The sequence below is a fragment of the Pungitius pungitius genome, chromosome 2 (genome assembly GCF_949316345.1).
Source record: "Pungitius pungitius chromosome 2, fPunPun2.1, whole genome shotgun sequence".
Classification (NCBI taxonomy): Eukaryota; Metazoa; Chordata; class Actinopteri; order Perciformes; family Gasterosteidae; genus Pungitius; species Pungitius pungitius.
This window is the reverse complement of record NC_084901.1, coordinates 20,372,715-20,396,019: the sequence shown is the minus strand read 5'-3', so window position 1 is coordinate 20,396,019 and position 23,305 is coordinate 20,372,715. Positions and strand designations below refer to the sequence as shown.

At 43.3% G+C, this 23,305-nt stretch overlaps 2 protein-coding genes across 3 annotated transcripts in view; both read left to right on the top strand.

Annotated features, from left to right (window-relative positions):
• LOC119211101 (large ribosomal subunit protein eL42) overlaps positions 1-23,305 on the top strand; it is a 300,484-nt gene that overhangs the window by 237,515 nt on the left and 39,664 nt on the right. The gene's annotated exons all lie outside the window — the stretch shown is intronic.
• Positions 863-22,950, top strand: wu:fb13g09 (ATP-binding cassette sub-family C member 5). Of its 2 annotated transcripts, XM_037461835.2 has the most exons (29): positions 863-1,166; positions 2,541-2,723; positions 3,215-3,370; positions 6,742-6,889; positions 7,742-7,975; positions 8,322-8,495; positions 9,219-9,366; positions 10,428-10,576; positions 10,725-10,832; positions 11,441-11,791; positions 11,880-11,951; positions 12,099-12,223; positions 12,319-12,391; positions 12,540-12,743; positions 12,889-13,014; positions 13,304-13,415; positions 13,494-13,678; positions 14,258-14,404; positions 15,301-15,430; positions 16,202-16,355; positions 17,730-17,858; positions 18,034-18,220; positions 18,752-18,841; positions 19,291-19,483; positions 19,596-19,755; positions 20,390-20,468; positions 20,589-20,702; positions 21,070-21,234; positions 21,803-22,950. In XM_037461835.2, exons 2-29 carry the CDS (start codon positions 2,551-2,553, stop codon positions 21,893-21,895), a joined length of 4,179 nt encoding a protein of 1,392 aa, XP_037317732.2. In that variant the 5' UTR covers positions 863-1,166; positions 2,541-2,550; the 3' UTR covers positions 21,896-22,950. The 2 variants fall into 2 exon arrangements, with proteins under 2 accessions (XP_037317732.2, XP_062416573.1); XM_062560589.1 differs by lacking the exons at positions 863-1,166; positions 2,541-2,723; positions 3,215-3,370; ... (2 more) ...; positions 8,322-8,495; positions 9,219-9,366 and having other exon boundaries at positions 10,442-10,576; positions 10,744-10,832.

Below are 23,305 nucleotides of genomic sequence, written 5' to 3'. Positions count from 1 at the left end.
TTAACACTTTCCCTGCTAATTAGTGGGTTATTTCCACATATGTTTTGATACAAACATTTGCTCATTTTGAATTTTTGATAAATACGTGAGAACAAAGTTGACTTGTATATAATCTATATTCTAAAAATAAAATCGTTCTTTGAAATATTTACCATGCATATATAATTAATATTAATAAGTTCACAAAAAATGTTATTTTTTACTCAAGTTTAAGTTTAAAAATGTATCACTTATGCTCAAGTTTATAACATCTTTCTGCCCAAAAACAAACTGGATGTACTGGATGTGCGTTTAAGGCTCTGGTTCATCTTAATTCGTTATAATAGCAAAGATTTAATAAAAATAAAGATTATTGGCATATTTTGAAATGTTATGCTGTGTACTTTTTTTTTAGATGTGATCTGCAGTACAGAACAATGTGGTAACAGCCACTCCCTTTTCCAAAGGGGAGCTTTACTAGGCGTTGTCCCACAGGACAGTAACTTTCCTTCTTTCCCCACATGACGTAACTTAATTTGTTTTGTTCTGTAGCAAAGCTATTTCTCAAGGAACGTCACGAATGAATGTGTCACACGTGACATTGACAACATGACTCCCCTCTGGTTACACGTGTCGGTTTTATTAAGGCGCTCTTCCTCTCTCTGGTGCAGTTTCTTTCCGCGTTACAGCACCGACGCCGCTCACCTGGCCGGCGGCTCAACGCCGGGAGCCGCCGGCCAATCACTTTAATGCGCTTCCTCCTCGTTTGGGGGGGGGGGGGGGGGGGGGGGGTGTCCTCCGTCGCCCGCCGTCACCTGTTAGCGGAGCCGTTACACGAAGCGCCGCCCCCAGTGACGCCGGGAAACACCGGGTGACACCGGGTGAAACGTCAGACTCTCCGCCGAGCAGGAAGCAGCGGGCCGTGTACCGCACGCACGCACGCACGCACGAGCGCGCGCGCACCGTGAGGCGTCCGATTGTGATTATTTCTCTGCTTCTTCGCCGGTGCGCCGCCGGGGGAGATGTGTCCGCGCGCTCGTGGGAAATTAAACTAAGAAAGTTTAGGTTGTTGTGACACACACAAAAAAAGGCGTAAGAAGAGAGACAACATGGTCAACCGCGTCTTCGTCCTCATCCGCGTTTCCTGCTCATGAAAACAGGTTGACCCGAGCGAGGCCGACTGCCATGTAAGTGTGTGAATGGAAAGTTTGCTCTTAAACAAATGCTGGATTGATTTATCTTATCTCACTGAAAGCAAACATCTGTATCTTTTGATTATCTGAGTATTTTCTTTCACTTTTGTCAGAGAAAACGTGCATCATTTTATGGTTATTTATGAGTTGTCAAATCTATAATCCACAGAACCAGTTTCCTTTTTTTAAAGCATAATTAAGACCAGCGATTCTAATTTAACACCCCCTGTTAAACACACTAATGAACAAGGTGCTGCACGTGTGTCCTACCTGGCAACCAGTAACTGCTGTATGTTTACAAACCTTTTTGCTGTTCCTGAACAAGTTCTTAACTGTAATGACTAGCGTGAGGTTTTTGCATTTAATCAAAGCTCTGAAAGTTTCACAGGCACACAGTGACAAACTTCACATGATATAGACACCCCGGGGGGAAACACACAACCTCTTTTCATGCTTTTTCTCCTGCCCGGTGTTCGGTTCCCGTCACCCTTTCACGTATGTTGTGACTGTTGCAGCGTATTTCTCACCAGAACTTTATTGTCATAACTTTCTATCACGCGAACTACGTTTGTATCTCATCCGCATTAAATCGGATCATAGAACATTTTCTCTGGTCGATCTGCACAGCCCGGCTGACCTTGTCACGGGGGCTTTGCCGAGGAAGGGATCAGTAACGGTGTGTGCGGACACATCGGCAGCTCGGATGACTGCTGCCGAGCTGCTGGGCCTGCAGGCGGCTCGTCTTTAAATAGATAAGCACTTTAGTTGTATGCCAAAGAGGGGCCTTGACCTCTGTGCAAGGTGATTTCTCAAGTCTATCCGCGTCTCGCAGGGTGATTCAGCAAAACACTGCTGCTCTCTAATACTGTAGCTCTCAGGGTTAAAGGAAGACGCTTCAGACAGATTACTGTGTTTCATTCTTTCCTTTTTCCCCACTGAGAGTTGAGCTGAAATGTCAAGTGTTTTTCTCGAAAGAAAAGAGAATCCTCAAGCATTGGGGGAAAAAAAACCCTGTTCTTCTGTATTTCAAACTATTCCTGCTGTTTAGTGGAAGGGATTAAGCTGCTAAGATAATTATTGAATAATTTAATTAAAAAATAACCTTAAATAAAAACGCACACTCATCCATTGGTTTGTTTATTATATACATTATAATATTGCTTACAAATGAATAACTGAATTATCAAGACAATAACTGGCCAATTAATCCCTCATTATAAATCTTTGTTAGTTGCAGCCCTAGTTTGGATTGACTGCTTCTGATTCAAATATTTAAACTGTACTAGTGGGTGAATACCTTTTTTGATATATATATTGGCAGACTGGATCCTCTTCGTGATTAATGTGTTTTCTCTATTCTCTCCCCAGAGGGTCCGCCATGTTCTCCGATGCCCTAGATGCAGCCGGGCGGGTGGAGGGCCTGCCCCTGTCCTCCCCGCAACTGCTGCAAGAGCTAGAGGAAGCGGAAGCATCGGCAGAGAGGGAGCCCAAGAGACGAGGCCGCTACCGCCAGAGCCTGCAGCTTTTAAAGCCCTTCAGAATATCACACAAGTAAACAAAACCGTATTAAAATTCAAGTGACTCTCTGACGTGGAGGCGGATGGAGGCAGACTTGAAGAGATACGGACGGTCTGAGGATGGCACATTGTCTGACATTTAAAGACACATAAAAGTTCACATTTGTGTTTTCTGCCTGACGCGCTGACTGTTGGGGAGTAGCAGGAAGCCGTGATAAGGGATCGTTAACTTATCCCCCAGCGACAGACGGTGCCGTGTTTTAACATGCGTTGACCAATAAACTGCCCCTGAAAGAATTTATTTTTTCCTCTCTCTTCGCTGCTCTCTCAGATTTCTGTGAAGAGCGTGTAAATTACTGTTCAAACACTGCAGGCATGGCTCCCCTTGCACTGACTCCGCTGTGCAAAGGCACCTTTCTTTTCTCTGAGGCCCATGTGTACACTGCTCCCCCAACATAACACCTCGGTGTATGCCCCCCGCTTTCAGACCTCCCACCCATCTCCACATCTTCTCCTCTGTTCCAGGCATCAGCACCCAGTTGATAACGCCGGCCTCTTCTCATTTATGACCCTGCACTGGCTCACCCCACTGGCACTGAAGGCCTACAGGGCATCCAGCTTGGCTATAGATGACGTGTGGGGACTGTCTTGCCATGAAGCCGCTGAGATCAACTGCCAAAGGTGAGGTGACTGTCGAGGTTTGCCTGAGGAGTGTGGCCAGGCTCTATTTGATGCCGACACACACACGGAGACATGAAAAGGGCTTATTTGTGTTTGGTTTAATATTTGTGTGTTGGGTTAAGTGCATGGCACTACGGTGGAACACACGATAAGCGTCTCCATTCTTCTGGAGGTCCGCATCTCGCAGAAGGCCGTCCGCCCCGATTGAGGTCGAAGCAGCTAGAAGAACAGACCTCTTCTGGGTGACTCGGGGCCAGTCATTGGAAAGCGGCGTGTGCGTCTTTACTGAATCTGTGGAGGCTACACGTGTTGGGGCTCTGGCCCCCGGTGCACAGGCGAGCTAACCCCACCGCACAGCACTGACCTCGCTGACCTCAACAGACACTGTTTTTAATGTCACATGTTTTGAGGATCATGGATTTGGTGGACGTGAACACTGCACAAATAATTTATGAAGCAAGAATTAGTTTACTGCCAGGTCACATTCGGAACATTTTCTCAGACAGGGGGTGGGGGTGGTTGTTTTTAAAACACAGTTTGTACCTCCTATGAAGAGTACGTGAATTTCAATTTGTACGGTGGATTATTGAACACAAGATGTGCCAAAACATTTTTGAAGCGCTACAAAGATAAAGAAGGGTTGGTAGGAGGAAAATTATGTGGGTTTCAAATAGCATTATGGTAGTTTTGTGTGATGGTTTGAGTTATGGTAAAATAAAAAGGAACATATACATATGTGTATACACCTTTTTTATGTTTATTTCTATTTTTATAAGAAGTATTTAGATCTATGTCTATGTTTAATAATCATTTTATTTACCTTATACTTATATGATTATTAAAAGACATGAATGATCCACACCATCACACTTAGGGACATATTCCTTCATTCCAATGAGCAGTCTACTGCTGATGTAAATACTAGCGCATCAACATGGCAACCAAGAGTAACCTAAAAACAAATTGGTAGCCCAGTGCATGTGACACAGTAAAAAGAACGGACAGCCATACCAGCACAGAATTGTTTAAGGACTTTTCATGTGACTATTTTAATATTAGAAGTATGGACTATTGCCAGCATTACCCCTTAAACGCATATAGTTCAAAAAGCAGACAACTCGCATTCATGTGCGGGAATACTTTGGTGTTAGTTTGTGTTCACCTGATTTAACTCATGATTTGACAAAGGGAGTCCCAGGCTAAGCTGACACTATAAGAAACACCCCTTATGAACACATTATGAAATCAAAGACCAGTCCACCTAAGGTCAGACGGTCTTTGTTTCAGCACCGAGCAGAGCTCGTTGTTTTTGGGGCATGTTCTGGAAAACTGATCGGCACCACAGAGTGCTTCGCTCTGACAAAGGGATTGTTTTTCCTTTTTTGGACAAATATTTAGAAACTTTTTGCTTTCCCACGTTATCAAGTTCAAAATTTGTCTTCTCAATACAATTATGTAATTCTTTGCAGTTAGGAATCATATATCTTATTTCCCATCCACACTAGGGGGTACAACATGTAAACCATACTCTTTCCTTAACAATTCATGATGCGTGTTGTCTCCTTTGTGTTCCGCTTGTGTGTTTGTGTGTTTGTTTGTTTTTTCCCATGCAGTGGGACTTAATTCCTGATCACCCAGCCCTTCTGAACCGATGCAGGAACCGGTGCTGGGAATAGTCAGGGATTAGAGATTAGATTGCAGTGAGAGTCAGTGCCTGGCTTTGGCGGTGACGTCATGAACCCCCAACCCTCCCCTCCCCCCCCCTCCTTACCTGCGATGAACTGCGTCTCCCAGTCACATTCATTAGCTGCCTGTTATCGAGCGGAGCCCGGCTGTGACACAAGTCAATGTTTGCCTGTCAAACACAGCCGGAGAAAAGCCTTGTAGTCACGCACCGATTCTACCGACGAGCAACAAAGACTCCCAATAATTGTCTCGGTGTCTATGCGCTGCTCACTGAGTCATTGAGGGGGGGGGGGGGACTTTGCACCAAAGGAGCCGTTGACTATTTGGGGAAGTTCCCTCTTCTGTCTGGTGACAACCTCGTGGGTGGTAAATGACCGGTTTTGTCAAAAGGCTCTGGCTGACTGCCTGGAGGTGCACACAAAAAAAGAAAAATATTATTTAGTGTTTACATAGCAAGAGCAGTTATGCAACCGGGAGGAGGGGGGGGGGTGGGAAAAAGCACCCTGAGAGAGTTGACACTTGTTGGTGCTCAGTGAGGTGCGAACCTTGAACGCAATGTCCCCGCCAACACGCTCTCTCAAACATCAGCTCTTGTCTGCCAACCTGGCAAACGGAGGTGATGGCTGTGAGGAACGTTTCAGCCATGTTCCAAAGCGAAGCCCGCCTCCTTTTGGATCCCACTCTGTTGCCCCGGTGCTCTCATTTACATTTGTGTGTGTCACCACGCACTCACTTAAGTATATGCTTTTCGTATTGTGGCATTTCTAAAACTGTAATTGTCGTTAATTACGATGGAAACTGAAAATACACGTAACTTTGGATGTGCAGTGTCTTAGCGTTGACCATCATGTGGGTACGTGTTCTCAGCGAAATGTGTCCTACTATGCAGCTCTTTCAGGGCACCGCTCGCTTGCTGTTTTGTCCATTGATGGGATTTAGCAACACACAAAATGTGTTACTCACTTAAAGGTCTCATTACCGGCAACTCAAGCTGTGCTATGTGCAGCTATTGGGCTTCAATTAATTATAATCTCTTAGATTTAGCGTCATTAGCCTTAAAGTAGTAATTATCGGGCTACTGAGAGTCTAGTTGCTTTAATCTATCTCTGATACGTTTTGAATAAAGTCATTTGGTAAATTACCGTCTACTTCTGCTTTATAGAGTCATAAGCTACGATGCATTTGGCCAGCAAGATGTTTTAGCTTCTTCGAAGGGCATTATATATCAATAATAGTAAACATTAGCACATCTTTGGTTACAGGTTTGAAAGTAGCTTTCTGTCTAATTACGTGGTGCCTCGTTGTGGGTCACCTTCAAATTATTATCAGCCTTCATTCTTTTGTGCTCTCCAACTGCCATAATTGCCTGCCAGACAGGTTTTTTTTCCCATTGTGCTTTGGGCAGTTTAATGAACTGGAAGGGCGACTCTTCCATTTTTAATCAACTTTATTTAAGAAGAAATAAAAGTGTATGAAGTATTCTTTTTACTTGGGCCACAATCTGGCCTTTAAATACGCTTTTTTTTATTTTTACACACAGTTAATTGCTACGATAAAAAAACTTTTGGATTAAAAGTCCGGACTCATTATTTACTAAATGAAGTTGGATCACATGCAGATGTTTGGCCGAGCTGCGAGTTCGAATGGCTATTTTGTGATTTTTCGCCACTGCCTTCTGCTTGCAGGCTCCAAGCTTTGTGGCACGATGAGCTCAAGAGACGAGGGCGGGAGGGATCCTCCCTGACCAGGGTCTTCTGGAGGTTCTGCCAAACCCGGATGCTGGTGGCCGTCTTCTCCCTCCTCCTCACGATGGTGGCGGGCTTTGTTGGGCCGGTGAGTGCCGTCCAAATCCTCCTGTGCCTTTTTTATATTCTGCTGATGCGCCTTTCAACACAGTCGCCGGCTCGGAGTCCCAAGTTTCAGAAAATCACTTCATCCTGTTTCATGCTGGCGGGGAAATTGAAAGGAAAACATTCTGTGAGATTACAAAGACTTAAGATTGTGAAACCCCTATTAATGCCATGGATTAGCTGGTTTGTAACCAGTCGCGCCTTTGGTGCCACACTCTCCGAAGAAATATGTCCCTCTATGAGCATCAGACAGCTGAAGCAGAACTACGAAAACACCTGGAGCAGATGTGAATGTGACCGGAGCCTTCTGACTGATCCCCGTAAAAGGCCTTTATGTTTGGAATTCCCAGGATTTGCTAATGAGTCGGCCCCATTGTTTCCTCATGCTCTAAGCTATTTATTTTGATGTCACATGATGTGTACACAAGTGCTTGCTACTACCCACAACTAATAGCTTTAACTGGATTTAGTTCTTAAACAATGACGCATGTGTCTCATATTCCTGATAGATTTGTTTTGTGTGCTTGTTTAGACAAAGCTGCGTTGAAAATATCCTCTGTGCAGTTCATTAATTTGCCATCTTGTTTTAGATATTTGACATCACACATGGTTGTGGCTCATTCAGTCGGCCCATCCAATTTCCCTCATTTCGTCTCGTCTCGTGTAATGTGACTTCTGCTGCCCTGCTTATCTTTATGTCATTTTCTTAATTTGACCTCTCCTCATTTTCTTCCTCCTTTTTCTCCTGTCCCACAACATGTGTGGTTTGATCCGTTACGGTTTTCTCCGCTGTGTACTTAACCTCCTCCCTCCGCTCCTTGCCGTCCGTCCCCAGGCTCTCCTGGTCCGCGCTCTGCTGGAGTATTGCCAGGGCTCAGTGAGCCGCGTGCCTTACGGCCTCTCGCTGGTCGCCGGGATCTTCCTCGTGGAATTGATGCGCTCCTGGTCTCTGGCGCTCATGTGGGCTGTCAACTATCGCACTGCGGCCCGCCTCCGCGGGGCAGCCCTGGCTTTTGCGTTCCACAAGATCCTCCGCCTACGCACTACCAAAGACGTTGGTCCAGGCGAGGTAGGTGATATAATCCTGCAGGGGACTCCTCTCCAAATTAACTGAATCACCCGGCCCTGCGGGCTCACTACATGCAGTTGATTGAGATGGATTTAATTTCTGCTCTTACACCGTTTCTGCTTGGATCTTGACACATCCCATAGCCTAAGGGTGGGCTATTTAAGATGAGTCATTATACAGCTTGAGAGGAATCCTTGTCCAACAAGTAGACGTAGACGTGGGAATGATAACCGTATTTGTCAAATCGAGTTTTACAGTCCCATCTTTTAAGGTTTCACTGCATTGTTTGGAAAGATTGTGTTGATTGTAGATCTCGTATTGGTCACATTGCTGTCTCTCTACCCAGCTCATCAACATCTGCTCCAGTGACGGCCAGCGGCTGTATGAAGCGGTGTCGGTGGGCTGCCTGCTGGCCGGGGGACCCTTGATGGGAATACTGGGTCTGTCCTACACCGCCTACTTCCTGGGCCCCACCGCTCTGCTGGGGTCAGCAGTTTTCATCCTCTTCTACCCTACAATGGTACGACTTCAGCCGAAACATCTGTAACCGCGGGACAAAGGGCGTTTTGAGCCTGCTGTGCAATGCTGTTGTTACAACTAAAAGAGAGGAGACAAAATACAGGATTGTTAAATTGAGGGTGCAGAAATTAGAATACATTAATAACGACTCAGAAAACTGTCAGTGTATTTAATTTGCTGTCAACGAGAGAATATAGTTAATTACGGAGTATTCTAAAATGTTGAAAGGTAATTAACCCAGTCATTGTAGCAGGGATACACAATTTAATTACAAAAATTACCAAAAGTTTTAGAGAAAGTTCTGATTATACATATTACAAATGCAAGAAGCTATTTCATTATAGACATTTCTAAAAATGAATGGTAAACCGACACTATAAACTTTATTACTGACCTGTTATTTTCATAAAAACAAAGAAAGTAAGAACATTTGTTAGAAGACGTAAGTAAAAACCTACGTTATTTCACACTGTTGAGTACAACCGGCACTTTTTAAAAGCTCCAAAACTCTGGCTATCAATCTCCTTCAACCTTTAGCTGTTATCAAATGACAGTCGAAGTTGAAGCCTGACAGGCAGAGACCCGAGTATTGATGTGAAAGGCATTTATTGCTCTGGTCCCCCGGACAGGCATGCAGCACGGCTAATGTGATTGTGTCTGCTTTCATTTCCTCTCCTACCACTTATTTCTCTTGTCATCATTTCCTCTGTTCCCGTCTCGACAGATGCTCGCATCGAGACTGACGGCGTATTTCCGCAAAAAGTGTGTGGCGGTGACTGACCGGCGCGTGAGGCTGATGAACGAGATCTTGGGCTGCATAAAGTTCATCAAGATGTATTGTTGGGAAGATGCCTTTGCAAAGAATATTCGCAGTGAGTGGCTGGCATGTTCCCAAATGACTCGGCAATTCTCATGACATGTTTTTAGTCTGTTATTCTGAGATTTCTCTTTATTCACAAATCACACCGAAAAAAAAAGAGTACCCCCATTTGAACACCTGTCACCACGGCACATTTGTAACTAATTGGTCAGTTTATCCCCTGAAATGAGACTTATCCTCTTAGTGAACTGGAAAGATAACCCTGATCCTAAAATCCATTTGCATTAGCTTGTGCAATTTAAGTCTTTCCCAATGACATCCTCCGTAATCAGGGCCAGTTTGACTCCCTTGGCTTTAAGGTTAATTTGTGTGTATGTGTTTGGGGCCCTATGATACCTTGAGTGACTGTCGAGGCTCCTCTACTTATCCATGAATTAGCGATGGTCTTTTCTCATGAGGTCTTTGCTGTAGGATGCGGATAAGGATCATTTAAAATTTTTAATCATGCTTCAAATTAGCCAGGTGGTGACTTTGATTACCTGTTATAATCATTAATTGCCTTTTCAACATAATAGCCATTAAGTCCAAGGAGTTAAAGTTTCATTGCCTTCCATTAGTATTTTTGTAAAATGGATGATTACACTGTTTTTGTCTGTGTCATGGTATTATTATTATTTTTTTAATCTTTCTTTGTTATCTGTGCAGAAACGCATACAAAACATCCCGCAGAGAATAAGGAGTGTGTTCAAATATTTCTCACACAGTACTGCTGGGTCCGAATTATGTTTGAACAAAGCAGCAACAACCGTGCATTTGGGAGATATTAACATGGAGGTAGAGTGGCAGGATGTTGCCATTAGACTTTGTACAGTTATCAAGGTTCAGTGGTTTTTGAAGCCCTTTAATACCATGTTTAGATGTGGGGCCCTCATCCTCACGATTGTATCTATTTCTGTCCACTCGCTGAGCAGTGGTTAGTGACTCTGTCATTGTTGATTGAATGTGCACTGGAGGTCCTTTGGGAGTCACTCAACCATTTTTTTTTCACTCTCTGTTTGGCTGCTGCTTTTTTATCATCTATTTCTCTCTCTCCCCCTATTATCTCCTCAACAGAGGTGCGATCAGAAGAGAGGGGAATACTGGAGAGTGCCGGGGTCGTCCAGAGCCTCACAGTGGGTGTGGCTCCTATCGTCGTGGTGATAGCCAGTGTGTGCACTTTCACCTTACACATGGCATTGGGCCAAGAACTTAATGCAGCGCAGGTATTTAGCTATGCGATCTATGCACACAATGTATTTTCATTGACAATTTACCTATTTTCACTCTAATCATATTAGTATATGACTGTAGCTCATATCTTGCTATAGAATAGTTGTGAATAACTCTCCATCTCTGCACGTCACAACCCAGGCTTTCACTGTGGTTGCAGTTTTCAACTCCATGACCTTTTCCCTGAAAGTCACACCGTTGGCTGTGAGGTCACTGTCTGAGGGTGCCGTCGCAGTCAAAAGATTTCAGGTGAGAAATACAAGTCTGTCAACCACCTTTATTTACAGAGACACTTAAATTGCCTCAAACTGCTTCTTCAACACACTTATTTAGTACAGTGTGTTATTTAACACCTTGTTTTTTTGTTTTGAGTGTTGATGCACAACCTGAGCTCATGTTGATCCTAAAATACACACAGCCACATACTGGTATTCTCTGACATACTGTATTCCAAGCTCGTGGTAGAAGTCGCAAGTTAGTGAGGGATTGGGTCAACCTGGGTTAAGTAAGCAAGCGTTTCTGCCAAAGGGTTTGGGGATATTCTGTGTTTTTACTCTCATGCAGTCTATAATACAGTAATGAGATACTCAAGGACAGTACAGACTGTACCTAAAACACAAATAGTCCATATGTCTCATTACATGGCACAACCTCAGGTACACTAGGTTGAAATAATCCTTTGCTTGAACATAAGCAAAGACAGAAGCCTTGAGTTTGAATTTAATTTAGTCATGTACCAAAGAAAATACAGCAATTGTCCTTTTTATGAGTGCATCTTTTAGAAATTGTGTCACCACATCTTGAGGCCAAAGTTAATCTATAAAGTATAAAGTAGCCTAATGTGTCCATTTCCACAGCGGCTCTTTATGATGGATGACAGAGAGGTAGTTCTGGTCAAAATGGAGGACCCCAGCAATGCAGTGGAATTTCGGGACGCCACACTGGCTTGGGAAAAGGCGCGTCCTCCGGCTGCGAAACCAAAGCCACCGCCGACAAAGCGAAGAGGGATGACGCGCGTGCTGCGCAGGGAGAAGCTCAGCCTCTTAATTTCCACAGAGGGCGACAAGGGAAACAAGGAAGGTCCCAACGCGCTAAGTCTCCTCACAAATATGGAGCAGGAGAGTCCCCAGAGCACCATCTCCTCCACCCAAAGCATGCGACCTCCACTGCACAAGACCCTGCACCGCATTGACCAGCGCATTAAGAAGGTGACGACACAAACAATACGTGGGTTTCCGACATTTTTGATTAGACCTTTGGACAAACCTTTGCCTGCCACTTACTATCCCTGTTCAGGGTTCACTGGTTGGAATCTGTGGAGGCGTCGGCAGCGGAAAGAGCTCCCTACTGTCTGCTCTGCTGGGACAGGTGAGATCGTTCAGTTCAGCTTCCCATCTAGCAGCACACGAGTAAAAGCGCTTTTGAACCTTCTATTTAGCCGCCGAGCAACAACCTTCAAAGGGAATGTTTCACTGGTTTTTATCTGCTTCCAACCTGCTGTGTTTTCTGTTGCAGATGACCCTGTTGGAGGGTAATGTAGCTGTCAGCGGGGGCTTCGCTTACGTGGCACAACAGGCCTGGATCCTCAATGAATCACTGAAGGAGAATATTCTGTTTGGAAATGAGTACGACCAAGACAAGTAAGATCCTCTGCCGTATGACGTTGTTATGAAAAGCAAATGCAATAAAGGATGAGATTTATCCCTAAATTATCTTATCATTGTTTTCTCCTCAGATACCATGCTGTCCTAGAAGCCTGCTGCCTTCTCCCAGATCTTGGAGAGCTTCCATATGGAGATATGACAGAGGTATTTGTGCAAATCTGCTTTTGAGTAATATCTCTCTCTTAATTAAAATGTGTCTTCTCTCCTGTGTGCAGCATTTTGAGTTTATGTAACCACAATCATTTTTTTACGGATCTGTTTTTTGTTTAATTTTTCAACTTTTTCTTTCTAGATTGGAGAGCGAGGTGCCAACCTGAGCGGAGGGCAGCGTCAGAGAGTGAGCCTGGCGCGTGCCCTCTACAGCGAGCGGCCCATACTTCTCCTGGACGACCCTCTCAGTGCCGTCGATGCCTGTGTCGGTTCCCACGTCTTCCACAAAGCTATCAGGGGCGCCGCCAAAGGCCGGACGGTGCTCTTTGTGACCCACCAGCTGCAGGTAAGGGACTTCTACAGTTATATTTTTTTGAATTTTTCCGAAGCATACAAAATAACTTTTTTTTTTTTTTTCAACACCGTGAAAATATTACATGACTTTTTCGCGTGTAGCTATTTAAAGTCCGCCTCGTCTTTTTGTTCTACAGTACCTGCCTGACTGTGACCAAGTTATTCTGATGAAGGACGGGCAGATTGCAGAGTACGGCACCCATGCTCAGCTAATGGGTAAAGAGCGTGACTATGCCAGCCTATTCAACAGCATGCAACAGGAGGTAAGGCCAAACAAGGCAAGGGGCCAGCTCTTTTGAGTAAGCCCGTTTTGGCCCCCACTGTACAAAAACATTGATCTTTGCACGCTAAATAATTAATCAGCCCAATAGCGGTAAATGTTAATGCAGACATGGCCTTTTAAAATGTATGCGCACATTGATTTTCTGGTGTGCTGCTAAAGACTCTGTCGCTGATCTCTTTGTGGAAATGACTTGTGTTGTTGTCACGTCTCGCCGTGACCTGTGGAGTGTTTCAACGCTCTCATTCTTTGCGTACCGGTTCATCCCTTAGAATCTGGTGAAAGAGAATTTAAAAAACAAACGGCCGAGCGCGGCTGCAGAAAAGGCGGACGATGCCGTCGATGTCGCCGCGGTCAGCCCAAAGGTGGAGAGCACCAAAGGAGGTGAGAGACCCGGCCGCTCCGCCTGCTAAATTTGTGGTACCCTCGAGAATTTTTGACGCCTAACATCTTTCCATTCAGAACGACTGATGAAAGCTGAGGAGAAGGGCTCCGGTGCCGTCGCCTGGTCCGTGTATGGAGCCTACATCAAAGCGGCGGGAGGGGCGACTGTCTTCATCATCAACATCGTCCTCTTCCTCACCACCACAGGCAGCATAGCCTTCAGTAACTGGTGGCTGAGCTACTGGATCAAACAGGGCAGCGGGGTGAGTTTGGGGACAATCCATAATTCAATATTTATATTGTACATATCAGTAAATCTTTATGCTTAGTTTTTGTGTTCTACTTTGTTGTCTTCATATTTTTTATATTTCTGTTGCTATTTGTATATCTGAGAGCAAGGTGTAACCGACAAATTCCATGTATGTGCAAACATACATGGCAAATAAAGCTGATTCTGATCCTGCTTTACTACAATAGACGCCTCTATTCAGTGTGTATTTGGCTCCCAAAAGAAAAATAACTACAATGCCTCAGTAAGTCGTGGCTGCCAACTGAGCATTAATCTGAATGTACATGGTTAAAAAAAGTGGCGGAACCGCGGTAAAGTTAATTAAAAACAAGCGCTAGGAGTGGAGAAACAGATGTGCAGCAAAGCAGGCAGTAGCTGCCTTTGAGAAATGTGCTAAGAATAGTAAACATCATTGAACTGGTTGATTTTCATTTTTTATGTTGTATTCCAAACTGTCTGCTTTTCTCAGTTTCATTAGAGCCAATGGGAGAGAAATTGGATTTTTTTTCTTTTTTTCTTACTCTTGGTGATTTGTTGCTCCATCTGCCCTCAGAACACATCATTAATCTTAGTGAATGAAACGATGGCAAGCAACAGCATGAGACTGAACCCTCACATTCAGTACTATTCGACTGTTTACGTCGCATCCATGGCAGCTGCATTACTGCTGAAGACTTTCAGAGGACTGGTATTTGTGAAGGTAAGCTTCCTCTGACTTACCGTCTGCAGTCACATGCTCTGTCCACTCAATTCCCAATGAACTTAACAAAATAATAGTTCTGTTTAAAAAGAATATAATACATTGATTCATTAGTGGTGTACAGTTATGCAGTGCTCCATAATTGTTTTTATTGTCATTTGTTCATGCTGCCGTGATTTCAGTGCAATAATTTGAAAGTGCCTGTAGGCCAAATCCATTTATCTGTCCACTGCCATGTTTCAGGGCTTTACAACTTGTGTGGGTGTGTCTTGAGTGCAAGAGATACAAAGAAGCAGAGAGAACGTGTGTGTGTGTGTTTGCATGCGCATGTCAGTTCCCCTTTGGGTGCGACCTCTTTTTCATGCTAACCTATCCTGACGCTGCATTGCAGAGGTTGGGTCCCCATGTTAATGTGTGCCACTTGAAATTGCTAATTTTTCAAAAATGGCTAATCTTTTTTTACCCCTTGCTGCAAAGAGATCTTTGGGAGTGTTGAATATTACATTAATATAATTAATGTGTTCTCTGCTGCCACATGTTATTTCTGTCCTATTGGTGAAATGTCTCCTGCTCATTGGGTCATGACCCCGGTGTCAGCCTCCCGGACACTCATTATAAATTAAGTTTTGACATCTTGCCTTGTGCGGGGGGGGGGGGGACGACCCACCGCTGTGCACATGCTTAGCATATGGTGAAGTAGCATCTATACCTCCGCAGCCAACACGTGAGTGCCACTATATTTATTGATTGTGCTTCAGCCCCAGCGCACTGACAGAAGGTTTTCCTTCCGACAGTCTGTTTATCCAAGCCTCGATTCTCTCCGTACGTTTCCCTAAGTGCTTTGTTTCCTTATGTCAGGTCTCCTGTACAAGCACGGCTCTTGTTTGTGTTTACAGTGCACAGTGAAGGCTGCCTCTGTCCTCCACGACAAGCTGTTTGGCCGGCTCCTCCTCAGCCCCATGCACTTTTTTGATACAACACCTCTGGGTCGTATCCTGACCCGCTTCTCCAGAGACATGGATGAGGGTGAGAGTGGATTTGTCTTGCCTGTCAACCCTCCCCATAAGAGAGCTCATGATCAGGGAAGTCACTCTGGTTGACAACATGCACCACCAAGACACAGTGGTCTTACATGGACTATTTTGCTTCAAATAAGAGCTTTTTTATTTCACTGATATATTTGCTTGACATGTGGATTTTGTGGGTTGCTGGGTTCATATGGAAATAGTTGCCAATCCAAAAAAAAGACTGATATTTGCCAGAACTTGTTCCAGGAGGCTATGCATGGGTATTTAAAACTATAATATGTTTTTGTAAACAAACTTTTCTATTGAGGCAAAAAGACAGATTTTTTTTACACACATCGTTAATGCCTTAATTTCCAAAGCACTCATCTTCTGATACATACAACACTATAGTTGACAGTAGTGACTTAATATCATTAACAAACCACGTATCATCTCATTTTGGATAACATTTATCTTTTCAATTCTAGAATTAATTGAAGATTTCCTTTACTTGTAAAGAGTTTTTTTCATCTGGAAGTTCTTTTTCAATGATGTAATATCATTGGCTTCTCTGATGAGGAAGCCAACGGTTGGCTTTAATATCACACTGTTGGTAGTTATCTAATCAAATTGTAAATGATAATTTTATGATTAACTGTGTGAAAAGCCTTCAATCATTCTAACAATATACCAACTTGCAAACATATTTGAGATTCACATATCGAGGCGTATAGAAACGGATCCAGCACCAGACAGCGTGTCTGATATATGATATGTCTCTTCTCCAAAGTTGATGTGCGTCTCACCATGCAAGCTGAGATGCTGCTGCAGAACCTCACTCTGGTGCTGTTCTGCCTGGGAATGGTGGGCATTGTCTTCCCCTGGTTCTTGGTCTCCATCTTGCCACTGGGAGCCTTCCTCTTCGTGATCAACCGTGTCTCCAGGTCAGACTCTTTATTAATCTTGTTGTTATAAATGGTATTTGTAGTGAGATAGTAAAATAGACTGTTTGCAATCACTTGTTGCTTCTCAACAAGTGATTGAGAAGCAACAAGCGCTCAAGTTAGCTGGATAGCTAGTTGGCTGTGATTAGCTTTTGAATACATTGTGCCAAAAACAGCAAACATTGCAGCCCAACAGGCAAAATGTATTCTAATACATGTATTTCATTGGAGGACACTGAGCTTAAACAACTAAAAGAGTTGCGTTATCGTCATTGATTTAACTTTGCACAGCTTCTGTTCCTAAATTGTGCCCTAAATTATTATCTGATGACTCTGCTTTAGTCCCAATTTATATTTTTGCTGACATTTTGCAATAAGGGTGCATGCAGTAAGGGGAACAACAGCTTGCTGGTTTCTTGGGAAATGACCAAAGAATATTGTTATTTCTTGCATTTCGGAGAAGGACTTCAAGTTCCAATTGTTGTGTTGGGGTAAATTCAGAAGTATCCAACCAAACTGCTTAACTTGTTGCTTTCATACATTCAGCCAGTACATTACATCATATTAAGTCATTCAAAATGATACATGGTGATTTCCATTTGACAACCTGCGTCTTATAAACTTGTTCTCAATAACCTTCCCTGTAAGGAACCACTTGATATATTATCAGTTTCCTGTACAACTAGAATTCTTCACTCAGATCTAGTGCCACTTTATCTATTAATGGATCAAACATCTTGATTTATCGTTTAATGTTATGACACTTGATTTGTAGCCTCTTAATCACAAGAGAACCAGATGATCCCCAGCTGTTACCCAAAGGTAGTCATCACCCTTAGCAGCGCTTTAAATTAATGAAATATTTTAGAGGTAACGACATCCCAGGATATGTGCAGATGTTAGATCAAACTGGATCTCCCATTGAAATTACCCACTTCTAAAGCAGCCTTTATTGAATTCTGGTAGAAAACTGCCAAGGGCATAAACATGTTTGTCTGGATCGCAGCCTTAAAGCGAGGAGGTGTCATGTGGTTTTCCCGCTCTCTTCTGGGCTTTTATGAGAAAACCAAATGATTCATGTCAGACTAGTAATTCACATGCGCCATCCATTCCATCCTGGTTTCTAAAAGTAGAAAGACTGCCTTTGTCAATAAACCTTTTCTCACTCACACTACCCCGTCAACGGCGCGTCTGATGTCTGTCTGGCTGGCTGATGGTACGCCCGTCTGCACGCCGATGCACACGCATCAGATCACCTGTCGGGGAAACGACCGCATAATTAGAACTCCTTTTCGCTTTTATTTATCATTCATATCATTAAATTAATTCCTACAGAGAGTTGAATGTATAAGCTTTTCTTTTTTCCGTTTCCAGGGTTCTGATTCGTGAGCTGAAGCGCCTGGAGAACATCAGTCAATCACCATTCACCTCGCACATAACCAGCAGCCTTCAGGGACTGTCCACAATCCATGCCTACGGAAGAGGACACGACTTCCTCCAGAGGTACAAGGGGGGGGGGCCTTTCAAAGATGGAGATCATTCCACTTTAATGGAATCTTGTTGAAGGTTTTCAGTTCACTCGTCAGTCAGTAAATATACCTAACCTCATACCAGGATGAGAGCATGAGATCTTCTTGATTTTTCTGTGGTTGAAATGGTTTAATCTCTCTCTTTCCAGATATCAGGAATTACTGGACACCAACCAGGCCTCCAACTACCTCTTCAGCTGCGCTATGCGTTGGCTGGCTGTCCGGCTAGACCTCATCAGCATCTCCCTTATCACTGGTGTTGCACTTTTTATAGTCTTCATGCACAATCAGATACCTCCAGCCTACGCGGGCCTCGCCATATCATACGCAGTGCAGGTTTGTGAACTAGAACCTGTAGTTTAGAGACACAGTCCTCTCAAATGGCTCAAAAGAAGGTAGTTTTGTTCTCCAGATGGATGGATTGGATTAAACATGTGAAACAGTACATCCTCTTCTGGGTTTTAACGGTGACAATAAAGATCAATTTTATAGTTTTTTTGACATTTAGCCATAACCAGCCATTTAACAGTAGTTTTAGAATTAGTTTTTTGCATTAAGATGTTGCTTTAAATGACATTTTGGGGCATTGTAGTGTATTCATGTGTAATTCTACAGACTTTTGAGGATTTTTTTTCTCATTTGTCAAATATTTCGTTATCCTTTAAATGCTTAGTGATTTAATGTATGCTGTAATTACATAGAATGGTGAAGGAGCACACATCTGTTGATTTAGCTGTAAAACTGGTGATTATTTTACTGCACATTTGTTCAAGCGGAGCAGCTCGTGTAAGGGAGTGGTTCATATAATTGGCTCGACCGTGTCAACCATTAACCTTCCACCTCTCCCTGCTCCTCTCTCACCTCTAGCTGACCGGCTTGTTTCAGTTTACGGTGCGGCTGCTCACGGAGACAGAAGCTCGCTTTACATCAGTGGAGAGGATCAATCATTATATTAAGGTAACCGCATTGATTTGCACAGTGAGGAAGGTGGATTAAGTGACACACTCAGGCCCATTGTACACAGTCACATAGACTGCTACGCTGTCTAGAATTTCACCATCAAACGCAGACCAGTCCAGAATAACAGAGCAGTTGAATTTAGGGCAGTCGGCTTGTCCAGACGTGTGTCTTTTGTGTGCATCTGATGTGTGTGTGATAAACGCAGCAGGAATCAGATAGAAACCCAGTGTGAGGTCTTAACACACTCGAAAGAACATGGCAGGGCTTGTTTCACACCACAGCCATCAAACTGCGAAAAGATACAAATATCAATGCAACTTCTTATTTTCCATCTCAAGTCCAGAGAAAAGCTCAGAGAGAACTCTGCTGCACGTCAGTTTGGGAGCATGCACCTCTGTGGAGAGTCAGACATTAATACTTGATAACATCTCCTCTCCTGATCTCAGTGTCTAGAGAGCGAAGCTCCCCGACAAAGTCCCGAGGCAGATGCTCCTGATCCCACCTGGCCTCCGCAAGGAAGCATCACCTTCCAGGATGTGGAGATGCGTTATCGTGACAATCTGCCACTTGTGCTCAAGAATCTCTCCTTCACCGTCCGGCCCGACGAGACCATCGGCATCGTGGGCCGCACAGGATCAGGTGAGCCTCCCTCTTCCCGGGCCTGCAGTGTCTTCAGCCTGTTTCTACATATCGTTTTCAACACACACACACTCGCTTCCTCATGCTGTATGTCTTCGGTACATGTTTGCAGGAAAGTCCTCTCTGGGTGTAGCCCTGTTCAGGCTTGTGGAGCTGACTGGAGGCTCGATTGTTATTGATGGAATCAATATTGCACAGATCGGTCTCAATGACTTGCGGAGCAGGCTAGCCATCATTCCTCAAGAGCCCGTGCTCTTCATCGGGACAATCAGGTAATGCAAAGCCTAATGACTTACTATTAACAGGATGTGTAACTTCTGAGAATAAGTGAATAAAAAAAACTTTTGATGTGCTCTTAAAGAACTGCTCTAGTAGAAAATCCCTCGGTGTCAAATATGTGCTGACATTATGTATAGCACTTCTTTGCCATATATTTGGATGCTCCCTTCTGCAAAAAGTAGTGTGCCTTCAGTCAAGCTGCCTGATTATAGCTCCAATAAATGTTACATCCCAAACTGAGGAGAATATTTTGCCCATTTGAGTGTGTGATCCTGTTAACGTCCCATGTCCATATCCCTCCATTTGCCTTGAAATGGTTTTCTTAAGATGTTTGAGTTATACTCAATATAATGCGCTGTGTGTGGGCTCAGCAGTGATGTGGGTATATTATTGTATAGATTCACTTAGTGTAAATGCAAAGCAACATCAGAGGGACTTTTGAACAGAAACTAAAATGGTGCTGGGAGGAAAGAAATGAAAGACTGTAAAATGCAGTTAACAGGTTTCAAAAACATAACATCAGCATTTGTTTTTTATAAAAACTGACAGTAAGTATCTTTATTAATGTCAACCACTTTAGTTGAAAACATTTTTATATACCATCACCATTATGTATTTTTCCAATAGGACAAATTTAGACCCATGGGATCAATACTCTGATTCCCAGATATGGGAAGCTCTTGAGAAGACGCATATTAAAGATATGGTAAGTGACAAGCTGATTCAACACTGTCTGATTTGACCAAATAACGCAGTACTTGATAGAAAAAAAAATGCCCTTAACATTCTTCCTCACACCTCGGTACGCCACTCTGGCCTTCCTCAGATCAGCCAGCTGCCTCACTCGCTCCACTCAGAGGTGACGGAGAACGGAGAGAACTTCTCGGTGGGAGAGCGGCAGCTACTCTGTGTGGCCAGAGCTCTGCTGCGGAACAGCAAGGTGCTGATTGTGTGACGCGGCTCGTTCACATTTGCACGCGGAACATTATTTTACCTGGATGATGATGATAGCAGCTCAACAAGGAGGTCGCCTCGGATTCATGATGAGAAAAGAGAAAAACCCCAGATCATTGAGTATAGTGTGCATGTCTCTGCATGGAATAATACTGCCCCCTAGTGCTAGGCATCAGAGCTGCAGCTAATGAACATCAGCAGCATATAATGTTTTTTATATTTTAGTATAAATAATGATAATACAGCAAACACAGGCACAAAGAGCATGTCTTTGTTTCAACGTTGCGTTCACTGTTTTTTTGGTGTCTGCTGTTTCATATTTTCGTACCAGCTGTTCTTGCCTTGTTTACCAGATCCTCATATTGGACGAGGCCACGGCGGCCATCGACAACGAGACGGATCGTCTCATCCAGGAGACCGTCCGCTGTGCGTTTGCTAGCTGCACCACGCTCATCATTGCCCATAGGCTCAACACGGTGATGAGCTGCAGCAGGGTCATGGTCCTGGACCACGGACAGGTGTGTCCAAAGGAAACACGCTTGATTATATGATCGCACCGTACCGCTTGGTTGAAACTCATTCCCAAGTGGAAACTGCCCTGATTTGCTGTCTGGATTGCTCTCTTTGAGGCGATAGATGGGTTCAGGGAGTGCACGTTGTACTTCCGTGGAGTTGTGTTCAAGTCAACATTAGATGCAGGCCGTGACTATGGAATGCACACAAATGATTATCTGCTTCAGTGTTGCCCTTTAAACCTATTACTATTTGTTTTGTGAGTTTGGAGTGCATAGACAATTTGTGGCCACAAATGTTTTTTTGCCTCCATTGGGGGAGGCAAGTCGATTGTCTAATACTTGTTACATATTGCATTAAGCAGCACGTAGTCATCTTTGATGGTTGCCTGGTTAGATTACTGTTAACCATGGAGCCACTGAGGTCAATATATTGTGAACATTCAAATGTATTCAACCATGCCACCAATAGGAAACAACTCTGGTAGTAATATTCTAAGAGAAAATAATACTTTATAGATTATAGATGTTACATGCTGGTATTGATGCACATTAATCCTTTTCATTCTCATAGATTTTGGAGTTCGACAGTCCCGCTGCCTTGCTGGCAGATGAAAACTCAAGATTCAGAGCCATGATAGAAGCATCGGAAAACCAAAGCAGATGAAAAACACCGGAGGTGAACTGACGCGAGCGGAGAGGCCACAAAATATTCAGTGGAATACCTGAAATGCACAAAAATCCCACTCTACTCAGTCCTGCTGGGGTGTGAGAGAGACAAAAATACATTTGCCCCTGGTGAGGGCTTCAAGGCGTCATGTGCATTATTTCAATACCAAAGACACAAGGAACATATTTTTGAAGGACTTCACGTTGCAAACGATAACTAAAACATTCTACTAGTTTTTTACTAAATAATCAACTGCAAGGGAAACAAAGCAACAAATCTGATCAGCGCACTTTAAGCTATATTTGGATACATGGAAAGACATGTGGTGCTTCCTTTTCCTCTGGAGGTCAGCTGACCAACAAAACTCCAAATTTGTTTTAAACATTTTTTTCAATTGTTAAGACTTCACGGTGCAGAAATCTACGTAGAAAACGTAATAGTTAGAATTGACTAATCAATACAGAATATCTATAGAAATTCACCAATTAACCAATTTTTATGAGTCATGTCTAAAGAGAGATGAAAATGTCTCAATGTTCTTTTTTATGTTTTATGCATTGAGTACAAGGTTACAATGCAATCATTTTAGTGAATTATTGCAGAGGCAACATGTGCCAAGAGTTTTAACACTTTCAGGTCATATAATGGAGTTAGCCATGTAAGGATGCTGTTTTATCCATGTCTGTTTTCTCTAAATCCAAATGCTGGAGTTTAAAATTTGCACATTTTTTTTTACAACCAAGCTAATAGTTGTGTTGAACAAAGTGCGTTATACAGTAGCAATTAAGGTCGTATACCCTGGTACAGTGTGTAATGTTTAACAAAGCAGAAACTTGTCATAAGATTCCTCCAGTTATTTGCAGAGACCGGGATCGTAAATCTTTGCCTAATAATCAAGCTTGTGTTAAAAAAATGCAATATTGTGCAATATTTTTCCATTGCATTTATGTATTTTCACGACTGCCTTTGTACACGCGAGATTGTAATCTTTTTGTAAATATTTGATTTTTCTTCATATGGTTCTTGTTTTTCAATAAACAATATATTTTATATATGCAGACGTGCCGTTATCTACCTTATTTTATGTGTGAAATGTGAACTCAACTAATTGTACAGGTTCGAGTCCGCTCAAGGTCTTTGAAAGGATATACACATGTGTAATACAATACTTTATAACTAATAAAGCCTTTTCTGGCTCCGTGCACACATGCCTGTTCTCTCTGTTCCGTTGTTATTGGCACTGTTGGGAAACCGGTCAGCTGTAAATTCTAAACATAAATTCTATCATTTGGTAGGAACATTACTGGAATTGGTGAAGCGGCACAGGAGTGAAAGCGGATATTTATTCATGAGAAAACTTGGATAGCACCAACATTTTTCTGTGTGTGAGCTGGATAAACTGTCTTA

What these genes read in the sequence shown, in the direction of transcription:
- wu:fb13g09 (XM_037461835.2), top strand. Translation starts at nt 2,551, where the DNA reads ATGTTCTCCGATGCCCTAGATGCAGCCGGGCGGGTGGAGGGCCTGCCC. An exon ending in TTGTGACCCACCAGCTGCAG is followed by an intron (nt 12,744 to 12,888) that starts GTAAGGGACTTC and finishes TTTGTTCTACAG; the next exon opens with TACCTGCCTGACTGTGACCA. An exon ending in GAGGACTGGTATTTGTGAAG is followed by an intron (nt 14,405 to 15,300) that starts GTAAGCTTCCTC and finishes TTGTGTTTACAG; the next exon opens with TGCACAGTGAAGGCTGCCTC.